General features: G+C 39.9%; 1 protein-coding gene across 3 annotated transcripts in view; it reads right to left on the reverse strand.

Annotated features, from left to right (window-relative positions):
- Positions 1–4,609: 4,609 nt before the first annotated feature.
- Positions 4,610–12,240, reverse strand: part of DPH6 (diphthamine biosynthesis 6) — a 248,942-nt gene continuing 241,311 nt past the window's right edge. For all 3 annotated transcript variants that reach the window (XM_053381498.1, XM_053381506.1, XM_053381489.1), the window contains one exon: positions 4,610–6,067. In XM_053381498.1, the coding sequence (XP_053237473.1) occupies positions 5,949–6,067 (119 nt within the window). In that variant the 3' untranslated portion in view covers positions 4,610–5,948. The remainder of the gene's footprint in view (positions 6,068–12,240) is intronic.

Consider the following 12,240-nt stretch of genomic DNA (forward strand, 5'->3'; position numbering starts at 1 on the left):
AGTTATAATAGTAAAAGCAGGTTACCTAAAAATAAGTGCCAGAGTCTAATCAAAAAGCGGAGGGCAGTTTTTATTTTAACTGGGTTTGTAGAAGTAATCTCGATTTTAGAGAGGCCACCATGATTTAACTTGGACACTTGAAAACCTTGCACATTTCAAATTTCAGTGTTCATCTGGGGAACTATAATACCACACAGTAGAATCTTTATTAAATCAGTGCATTCATTTATTTGAGATAAAATGTTTTATTCAATCATTGTATTTTGATAGAGTAGACTATAGCACACCAACGCGAGATAATGGATTGAACAGAGCATCCTTGAAGGAGAATCGCTTGCTTCAGATCACCTCTCTTTTCCTCAGGAGACATTCCGCTTCCAACATCCGCACAAATTCCAAACCTTGGGCAGAAAGATGCACCAGTGATACCTGGTGCAACAAATCAGATTTTGATTCACCTCCCCATAAAACTTGGGGAGGGGTGAATCAAATAATCCCTGCTTAAAATACCACAGTGTCATCTTTTAACCTATCTAGGAAGATCGGCTCTGCTGCTTTTATGGCAGCTCAGCCATGTGTACTGCAAAGGCTCGCTAGCATCGAGGCTATCATTTCGACAGCTTTCAGGAAGAGAGAAGCAGAAAGTTATATTCCACTAGTTTTCCTCCTGTCGTCCTGCTTAATCATTCCGTTTAATCTCCTTTTCTGTAATTAAAGACTTTGTAGCACATGCTGATGCATGTCTACTCAGAAGTAAGTCTAATTTATATTAGTGGGACTAAACAACAAGAACTCCCAGGTAAGTGTGTATAGATAGCACTGTAGCTTTAATCATGCAGGAAGTTTATTCAGGTCGGTTACCTATTACATAAATTGTTTGTATGTAATGGTTGTTATTATTACTACTAATATATTGTCTTGATATTCATCTCTTGACACAATGAAAAAGAGACACAATGGGAGGGAGGGAGGGAGAGACAGAGAGAGAGAGAGAGAGAGAGAGAGGGAGGGAGGGAGAGAGAGAGAGAGAGAGAGAGAGAGAGAGAGAGAAAGAAAGAAAGAAAGAAAGAAAGAAAGAAAGAAAGAAAGAAAGAAGAAAGAAAGAAAGAAAGAAAGAAAGAAAGAAAGAAAGAAAGAAAGAAAGAAAGAATTTCCAGGTTGCATACTGTTAACACAGATTCCCTTTTGGATTGAAGTGTTCTTTCTCTCAAGATTGCATTTGCAGCATTGGCGTACCTTGTGAGTCATAACATGAATAAATTGTAAATTTTCCTGAGGGTTTAATACAAATCAAGGAAACCGAAAAATTTTCTTTTGTTTGTATATCTATTTTTTTAAGCCCTGAAAACTAATGTCTTACTGTGGCATTCGTATTTACACTCCTGAGATCAAAACCTGTCTAGGTAAAATCTATTGCACTGTCAATCTGGTGTAGCTTTTTGTTTTTTTAGCATTTATAAATTTCAAATATTAAACCTCTTTACTCCATTTCTCCTCCCACGTCAGAACACACAATCTGGTTACAAAGAGACCAGGAGAGAAAAAAAGGGGTGCTGTTTGAAATTTCTCTCTTCCAGCAGGCCAGGTAGTTATGATGAAAGTATTTCAGTGTTAAAAAAAGATAAAAAGGTGTTAAGACGCTTTCTTCTGTTGTGTAAGTCCCGGGTCTCTAAGTGAAACAGCACCTAACTTGCATATCAATATTGAACAAATTGCCTTGTTCCTGTTTAAAAACTCAGCAAACCTGGCTGATATACAACAGGGAACAAATGTGAAATATTCCAAAGACAAAAAGTCAGTGTTATCAGAAGTCTTCCCATAAAGTTTCCTTTATAAGTTTCCTTTTATTCAATTGTCAACCCCCAACCCCTGCCTAGACCAGTGTTTCCCCCCCACCCAATATAAAATTATAAGTGGACATTAAAAATGGTTGGAAAAGAGTTGAAACTCAAACAGTAGACAAAAACCACACCACATATTGACATATTTGAAAGTCTGGCATCATTTGTGCAGGTAATACAAATAAATAGTACGTTGATACCTTTCTCTTAAAATGAAAGCAATATTACAAGTAAGAGGAGGAAATATCCAGATACACACATGGGGCACAATCCAACATAGAGATGTTACCCAAGTGATGTGGGAGATGCAGAAGCACAGCTTCTTCCTGGACCACTGGGGTAACACCCAGGCCATAGGGCATTGTTGCCCATGATGCAGCTTCTTCCCATATCAGCAATGCTCTAGATTTGGGAGAGTTGAAGCTGCTGTGGCAAGGAACTATGTACAGTTCTGCATTTTTCAGGAGTACCTGTGAGCCAGCTCTGACACACTAGAAAGCTTTGACCTTCATCCCATTTTCTGTTTGTTAACTTATTGCCTGCTCACTCTTTGTTCTGAAGCAACAAAAGATAGAAACATGAGATTAAAACTGTCTTGATAAATGTAAAGCCTGTATCATTTGCAAAATTATTTCAGTGCCACAAGATATGAAAGAGGGTGGGGATAAACAGAGAGAGAGAGAGAGAGATGATAGCGTTAAAAAGTTTAACTAACATACCCCAGTCATTTGCCAGTTATGAAAAAGTTGTAGAGATTAAAATAAATATTGCTTATGACCGATGTGCCAGTACATTGGTTGACAGCAGTGTTGTTCAGTAAAAAGAAAGAAAGAAAAAGAAATGTGACCTCCAACATTCAGGCTGTGCTGGGACAATTTTTAAGCACACCTATGCCTTCCTCTTTCAAAAAGACTTGTCAGTAGTACACATGAAAAGGATATTGGGATTATAATCAATCACAAGCTGAATATGAGTCAGCTATCTGATGAGGCTGCAAAAAAGTCTAATGCGATTTAGGTATCCATTAATAAAACCGTAGAGTGGTATCCAATTATGGCTGGAATCTGTCAGAGGAAGTGGGGAGGCAATTTTTGCCAATTTTCCTTTCCCCTTGTGATTCCCTCTGTATCTGTTCCATAGTGCTGGGGGTTGCCAAGAGCAGATTTAGGGGGTATATAGGTCACTATAGGGAGGGGTAAACTGGAAATTGCCTTCTTCTCCGTTATGCTAATAGATTCCGTTATGCTAATGGATTCAGCATATGATCACCACTGGATATCACCCATAGATTTCCAGTCCTGTGAAATAATAGTCACACTTGGTACTGTGTTACTAGGACCTCATTCAGAGTACTGGACCCAGTGCTGCACTTTCAGGAGGATACAGGCATATTGGAACAGATTATGAGGAGGGCAACGAAGATGGGCTATGGAACAGAAAACGAGGCATACAAGAGGCTTAAGGGACTGTGCATGCTTGGTCTAACGAAAAGAGGACTGAAGGAAACCCTTTTTATTTTATTGGGTTGTCCTTGCTTTTATTTTGATTATGTATTTTGTGTTTTTATATTATGATTTTATCCTGTGAATCACCCTGAGACCTGCAGGTATAGGGTGGTATACAATTTAAACAAGAACAACAACAACAATTTATTTTATTAAAATGTTGAAGTCCTGTACTCCCATTGCAGCAGCACCATGAGGGCTCACACTTAAAATATTACAAATTTGTGAAAACAAGTATAGAAAACACATAGATCAAGGAGACAATCCCAGCAGTCAAAATGAAGCAAAAAATGTTATCTCTCACATACCAGAAAAGCTTGCTAGAATAAAATGGTCTTTAGTAAACAATGGAAAACAGTGAGGGAGTGGGGGCAGCCATACCTTGTGGGGCAAGTAATTCCATAATTGAAATGGAGCCATTGAGACCTGTCTTATGCTACCTAAAAATGCTTTCATCGTATGTCTTCAAATACTTAACAGCACCACTAAAGCAAGCACTTTGGGCTTTGCAACAGAACTCCCCCCCCCTCTCTCATCTCCTAGTGAGCCCCCTAAGTAAGTTCTGCCCCCCCCCGCCTTCTGGAGCAGGGACACAGAGGGAGTAAATAGGGAGGCGAAGTTCTGCTGTTCAGGCAAAACTGCTTGGATAAGTGTTTAGTTGTATTCTGCCCTGGATAATGTTCTGCCACATGGACCAGGACAAAGTCTAGATCGAATGGACTTAAGCTACAGGAGAGTAGATTTGGGTTGAACATTAGGAGAAAATTATTGGAGGGATCAGAGTCTGACAATGGAACAAATTAGCTAGAGAGGTGGGTCCTCTTTCTTATTGGACGTAAGGCAGAAACTGGGCAGACATGTGGGGAATGTTGTAGCTCCAGATTTACTGCACTGAACTAGTGGGTTGGACTTTTCTAACTCTACAATTCTGTGATGTGCTGAAAACTTCTCCATGCAAAGAAGTATAAAGAGCTGCTTTGCTGCTTTCAGATGGAATGTCCCCGTGCCATAATCAATATGGGATGAAGCAATGGAGGAACCTCTTAATACATTCACAGCAGCAGGGCACAGCCTCACCGAAACCAAGTGGGTTTCAGCTGTGGGCTTGTTGCAGATACTGGCAAATTAAGCCTGTGAGTATATAATTCACTCACCTAAATTTTGGGTTGTGAACGTTTCTAGGGGGCATCCAGCCCTCAACAACTGTCTGTTGGGAGTGAGGAAAGGGTTGCTTGTAAAATGCTGTAAAACACAGCTAGAAGCTCAGTTCAAAGCAGGATAAATTTAATCCGAAATTTGCACAAGGCAAAAGTTTTATCTTATAGCTGCAGGAAGACCCTGGCAGCCAGATCCACAAGAAAGTCATGTAATAATACATTAAAGGCAATGGGAGCAAAATTCAGACCTTGGTTTAGCAAAATGTTTCTCTATGGAATTACTGAACAGAGCGGCTTCCATATTCTGTAACTGCACCAAGCGTAACTCCATTTGCACCAACTGCAGTCCAGAATTGTCCAAATGACTTTTGAGAAGTTAATCGCTGTCTGAAGGCATGCTGCTGGAAGGTCTAGTTTCAATGGCAGACATCTAGCTAATGATGCCCCCCCCCAGAAGCTGATGTCTGAACATGTGCTGCCACTACCATCACATGTGGCAAAGGGTGCAGCGGAGGAGGAAAAGTCCCCGAGTCAAGAGGCTCCATTTGGTAATCCCAATTTAGAGATCTGCCACCATGCCAGGAGGCTGAGTTGAAGCTGCCACGGCTGCCTGGTAAAGCTCTCCCATCTTGTCTACAAGGCAGGAGATGGCCTTTTGCAGATGCCCCTCCCCGGAAATGTCTATTTAGGGAAGGCTGTACCAGTAATGCTGGAGCTGCGGTGATGGGTTTGTATTTGCATCCTATGAATACTAATAGGCACTCTCTGGAGGCTTCATTTTTTACAACAAATTGGCAGTGGATCCATTCTGAGTACTCAGTTAGGTTTTCCTGCAGTCTGCTATGAGGCATGAATGAGCCCCTTGAGCTTTGGCAGCTGTTTTCCTCTCAGAGCTAATGATGGGATCCTCATGTGTGTACAGGACTCTGGATCTCAGGCAATATGGGGCCATTTACTGTACTTATGACAGTACAGTACATTAAGCTTAACAGGGCTGTGTCAGCATAAATAGCGCATTCCCTTGAAACTAGACTCTGATCAACAGAAGGTACACCACTATGAGGAAATTACCAATTAAGGGCAACATGTTGAGAATCTTCCCCAAAACTATCAAAGGATGTATAAATGTAATTAAGGGATTTTCCACGTAAACTTAGCAGTCTTCTATAAAGGTTATGTTAAAGCAATGGAGTATGATCTGATCTTGGTTATGAAAGATACAAGGCAGGAGAGATTATGGAGTTATGGATGTGACATTTAAATTCCCTGTCAGATACCATATTCCAAAACTCCCATGCTGAAAAGTGGGGAAAATGGTATCTTTTGCCAAAAGTTTCAGGTACAGACAGGCCTGCTTGTTAATGCGCCACCATCATTTTCAGTACAGTCACGTGATGTCTTCTTGCTTTTATAGTGGAATGAATAGGCCAATGCTCAGTGTTTAGCTACTGGCTGAGCCAACACACTATGTGAATAATTTTGTTACCGGGTAAATCCATCACAGGTACCATAATTAGAGCTGGTGCTTTCCTGCCCATTTGCTCTTGGAGATGTCCTCGGAGTCCTGCAAGATAAATAAACAGATCCATTGATACCTTTCAACTCATTTAAGCATTCAAAAACAACATAACCACATGCTGCAAATAAGCGTATTTATCTAAAAAGAATGAAAAACAGCCTGATTAAAATAAAGAAATCCCTTTGGTATGATTCAGCACAGCTCCTTTGACATTTTGATGCAGAAAGTTCAGATTGCGGCTTAATGCAGGAGAGCTTTCCCCACAGTTTCATCCTAGTTTGTTGGTTGAAAAGCCAGGAACTTGGTAATATCATAATTTCCAGTACTTCTTTTCTATGATGTGCTGTACATAAAAACTGCCTCAACCACACAAATGGTACTGTGATTTAATAAATAATAAAATAAAGACAACTTGGAACCTGCAAGTTGGTTCCAAATGCAAGCTGTTTATGTAATTAATGTAGAAGTAAACAATCCTCTTTTATAGTTCTTGTCATCTGACTTTTTATAGCACGGACATGTCATGAGACATGAGCTCTGGCAGTAGACAAAAGCAGTCAACGAGCTTTGATGCCAACTAGCATTTATTTATGAATATTCTCCTATTTGTGTACTGTGTATTTTTAGTACTCTGCTTTTGTTCTTATTTACTGGTTTATTATAGGTTTCTTGAAATATGTTGCATTCCTATATGCTTAGGTTTATGTTGATAATACTTGTGTGCAAGTCTTTTATTATTAGGCTGGTTCTCCTATACCAATCCAGTCACGCACTGAGATCTTCCTCCAAGGAAGTACCCTCATAATCAACAGGGGCCAAGTGCTATCACTTCAGGGGCAGGCAAATATTTTGCTAGGCTTTTAAACCCTTTTCAGCAGATTTGGGTTTTTATTCTGATTGCAGTTTTTATCTTCTGCACTATGCTGCTGTTTCATTGTTTTCAGATGGGCTGTGTATGTATGCAGAATGAGACAAATTTTGTATTTTTATTCTTCTTGTCAGTTATACAAGGAATGCAGATTAGTAATGAAGGTGTGGCGTATCCAATTAATTAATAAGGGAGAGGGAGCAAATAAGGCAGTACCATAATGCAGATTTATCTTTAACACTCACCTCCAAAGAAATAAGATGAGTTCCCAAAAAAATTCCTCCTAGTTTTTTTTACAGTGCAGACCTGTGTCTGTTTAGAAGTAACCCCCAATGTTCATTGGAATTAACTGTAAGTGCACATAGCAATGCAGCCTCAATACGAATGTTTCTTAAATGTGTAGAAATGTGAAATGTCATTTTGTGAACAGTTAACTAGGTGTTATATTGTATCGCTTCTTTTTGTTTTGTTTAATAAACTTTTTTTTAAGAACTCAGTTCAAGACTGTTTTTCAACAAATTTATTTATTTGCTGGCAAGTATGACTGCCCCTCCAATGTTTCATGATGCTGAGATCCACAGGCTAATTAATAGATTTCATTAGATTTACCACAAATCTAGCTCATTCAAATAATGTATGAGGATAATGATGGAAAAGTAATTGCAAGAAACACTCCTTTTCTTAATCAAGTTATAGTGAATCTTTTTAAGGAAAGTGGTAGTTACTAAGCCATGTTGTACTTTTGTGGCTAAAAATGTTTTCTATTTCTGTGCAGCAAAGCACAAATCTGAAGGACACTGGGGAGGGGGGAAGATGCTAGATTTGGCTTTTAACTGGCCTCCCATTGTCAGATTCTACAATACTGCAATTGTAGTAATGCGATGTTTCATACCATTACAAAGCTTAGCTACAGAAAACGTTATCCTTTCCCTACAACTTCAGAGATGTCAACAACCCATGCCATTTAGAGACGATATGCTGCTGCTGGTGATTATTATTATTTTACTTAATAGCTTTACGAGAATAGAGCATTGTCCAAGGCCTTCTCATGCAGATATTGCATCGCTTGGAAGGGGTTAACAGATGGAAATGGTTGATGTTAGAGGTGAATATTGACTGAGCTGAACCCAAGATCAATAGTTGCCTCAGAAGTCGAAAAGGACTTCATGTTCCATGTTTAAAACAACTTGGTCTATGTTTTCCAGCAATGCGCTCATTCAGGGTCAGCTAAGCACCATTGCAATGAGGCAACTGGAAATGTACACGGCAGCTACATTTGCACACACTTGTCAAGTGGATGAGAGGCAACCCATTGAGAGCACAAACTAGCAAAAGCATTGCCTTTCTCCCAGTGAAATCACTGGCACATAAGCCTGCCACTGTTTTTTGAATTTTCGTTGCTTTCAGTGGGCTATCATTGGACTGGGATCGAAGCTGTCAACCTATGCATTATTTGCATCCATTTCTCTTCCTTGAATATGTTGAAACAAGAGTTCCACTAAATTTAATTTTTATCACTCAATTAAGCAATTGCCCAATACTAAAACCACATCAAAAAGGTAAAGTATTTTATTTCCTGACAGAATATTTGGCAAAACCACTGCAGCCTTTAGAAACCGAAACCTATTTAGAGCACGTATGAGGATAGGAAGGGGGGGGGGGAGAGAAATACTTTTAAGTTCTGAGATTTAAAGTGCATGCTAATCACAAAGTAGCTACTTAAGTGTTCCACACTAGAAAGGAAAAAAGATACACGCATATAATGTCATCCTGATGGCTTTTATGTAAGCTAATTCAGGCAGAGAGCGCCAATATGCTTTCCTGCAGATTGCTCTATTAACATTATACAATGGCTGTAGTGCAGTAAGCTGTTGCTTAAGTGCAAGTTTAAGCCAAATCTATGCCTTAGCTTAGAAACAAGGCTCCTGTCATTGCCAGCTATAGCAGAGAAACACAAGGACTAGTCTCTGTCCTCTGAAATGAAAGTGGAGGAGGGACATTTTCAGAAAGAGCACAATTGTAGGCCAGAGTACTAGATATTTTTTTTTCATTTGTCCCTGCCATGCTCCTTTTGCTACCTTTCCTCTCTGTGTTTTAACCAAATACACTGTTATATCACTTAGCGCAGGTCTTTAAATCCCAGAGCTAATAAAGCTCCATTGCTTCAGCTGTATGGATTTGACATGCAGCATGTGCTTTGAAGAGAAGCTTCACAGGGGATCAGGTTCCTAACAGTCGACTAAGAGTTTCAGTCCCCACAGAGGTGCCCCTGGCGTGCTGAGCACTTAACCCTTCGACCAGTACCAACATGACTGTTCACAAATTATTGATGTCTCTAAATCCCTGGCAGATTGCAGACAGGTCTTGTCTCCCTTGAAGCCCAAGCATATGGCCACTAATGGGATGGATTAAGAAGAAAAAAATACATGCAAACACTCAGCCTTTGCCACATGAATGTAAAGCCACAGAAACAGGAGAAGGTGATTGAACTGGACTGAACACTGCTAAATACATGATTAGCCTCTTGTTATGGATCATTTCCATTGATCTATATCTGGTTTTGCAGCACAGTTTAATTAAAGCTGTCTGGAACAAGCCTGTCCCCTAAATGATCAGCTATGCAATGAAAACGTGAAACTTGAGGAAGCTCGAGGCCTCTAAAAAAGCCTCACTGACTTTGTGGTAAAATAACAGTAGCAGGAAGGGAAATATATTTTCTGCACAAATGAACTGTTTTGTCGCAGCATCTCAGGTTCCTGAACGTGGTTTTAAAAACACAACAAATCTCGTTTCCTTTTAAGTTTGTTCTTAAGGTGGATTGCTTTTCACTCCCAAATAATTCTCTGGAAGCCAATAAGCTTACTTGCAAGTTAATTATTTCCTGATAAAAGGGTCTAACAGTGCGTCCTAAGCACGTCTATTCAGAAGTAAGCCCCACTGAGTGCAATAGGATTTGCTCCTAGATAAGGCTGTACAGTACAGGATTACAGCCTAAAATGGGGGGTGGGGTGGGATCCAGCCCGCAGAAAATGGCCCGCCAGCCCCAGGAGCTTTATCTCCCAATCTGATCAGGACATAAAGCACTCTGCCTGCTCTTTAGAGATCCTCCCATCGCAGTGCTCAACATCGCAGTACTAGGACTGCAGATAAAGCCGTCTGTCTGCTCTTTAAGAGCAAAAGGCAGCACACAAGGCAGCCTCTCCGCCCCTGGTGCTAGAAAAGCTGATTGTGTGTCCCTGTGTCTGCATGTACTGTATGTGCATGTTTGAGAAGAGAGAGGGAGTGTGTGAAGTGTACCTGCATGCCTGCTGAGAGGATCTGCTGTACATGTGGTGACTGTACATGTGCAGTGCACACACATATACACCTTAGCCACACCCAATGCTGGCATGTTGTCCTCAGAGGGGTGGCTGACTGTCAACAAGGCGCTTGGGCCAAAAAGGGCTATTCAATTTTTTATTCTACTTCTAAGTCACATTGGAAAGACTTACACTTAAATCTATTTATTATTATTGGAACTGAATGGCTTTTAGACAAGCATCTCAGGGGGGTTTCAGATAGCAGGCTGTCACTGTAGCCCTAAACAGGATATACAAAATTTACAAAAATCACATAAGCAGGCCCAACAAGCAATAGATTAACCATAAGGGAAACTGGCAAAACTACAATAGGGACAAAAATGTAAATTTCCAATTTTACAAAATACCTAGGTAAAAAACAAATGTAGGTCATTCCAACGGATTAAACAACCAATGGTCCTAGTGACAGTTCTCACCTAATTTTTCACTTATGGCAGCCCAGTCACTTTCCTTTTCTCTCACACACAAGAGGGCCACACTCTGTGCCCACAGACACTCACTGTGTGGCTTTTGAGGAATTTAACACCTTTTAGCCACACCACCCAGGCTCTTCCAGTGGAAGACCAAAGCTCTATAGACTCCACTGGCCAGAGAATTCAACAGCTCTGCCTGCCCTCTACAACAAAGAGAAGGGAAACTAATGCTGTTCTTAGGTTTGATAATAACTAAATAAATAAATAAATAAATAAGTCACCTAACAAGGTGCCTCTCATTCCATTTCTCCAGTCATTAACTTGGTGGCAATGGTCGGGAAGATGTCCAGTGTTTTCCATTTCCCACAATGCCCCAGAATGATGCTTCATTGGCTCTTTAGGGCACTGTGAGAAACTTCCCAGATGGATTACAAGTTGAGGCCTTCTATGATTGAATCTAGAAAAAGCCAGATTTTGAGGATTGGATCCTGGCTTGGATGGAAGAAGGAAAGTTGGAAAGATCCCTCTATGCAGGGATTAACTGACTTTTGGGACATGGACTTGGGCCTGGAGGAGATTGGAGTTCTGGGGGCCTTTGGATTTGGAGGAATTTTGAAACATGTCATGAAACACCTTATAGACCTTAGCTTCAACTATGGAAATTTGGCTGACCTGTCCAGAAGGAATAAAAGCATTGTTAGGTTGGAGTCTTCCAGAGATCTGCTCTTTGGCATTAAAGAATATGAAGACCTGCAGAAGGGACCTGGAAAAGAGTTAAGAGCCTCGGACATAAGATCTCCAGGTTGATGGACTATATGGAATTGACGGAAAGGACTGGCAGAATCCGAAACCAGGGAGAGGAGATGGTGGAAGAAGATTGGAGAATTTAAAGTTTATATATAGAAATACTGTAAAATTAATGAGTGATAGAAAAATGGTGGAAAGAAATTTTATGGCCTTAGCAGAAATGTTATAAGGAGTTAAGCATATATAAGTATTTTAGTTTTAATGAAAAATAATTACATAATTACATAATTAAAAAATATGTTAAGATATTTATATGATAGAAAATAGAGAAAGATGGAAAGGATTTGCTGAAACAATTAATAGAAGTGGAATACAAAAAGGGAGGTGAGAGGAAGTCGAGGAAACAAGGGAATGAAAGATAGATTATGGAAAAGGTGTGATGTATGTTTTTAAATGGTTTTTGTTTTGTTTTGTTTAGGGTTAGAGTGGGTTAGGGTTTTGTATAGTTTAGTTTAATGTGTTTAGTTTAATGTGTTTAGGTTGTGTTTTGTATTGTTTATATATTGTATTGTATTGTTTCTTTTCTCTTTTTGTTTTTTCTCTCCTGTCTTTTTTCCTTTTCTTTTCCTTTTCTGTAATCTTTAAAAGTAATAAATATATTTTTTTTTAAAAAAGAGAAACTTCCCAGATGTACTCAGAGCCACCTCATAGATCCTCAATGGAGGATGGGCAGATGGGTCAAACGGGTCAACATTAATGGGTCCTGGCAACACTGTGTCCTGCTCCCAGCCCTGGCCATTTGATAGATCTGAAGCCAGAAGACACACTGTT

The sequence above is a fragment of the Podarcis raffonei genome, chromosome 1 (genome assembly GCF_027172205.1).
Source record: "Podarcis raffonei isolate rPodRaf1 chromosome 1, rPodRaf1.pri, whole genome shotgun sequence".
In the NCBI taxonomy this organism is placed as follows: Eukaryota; Metazoa; Chordata; class Lepidosauria; order Squamata; family Lacertidae; genus Podarcis; species Podarcis raffonei.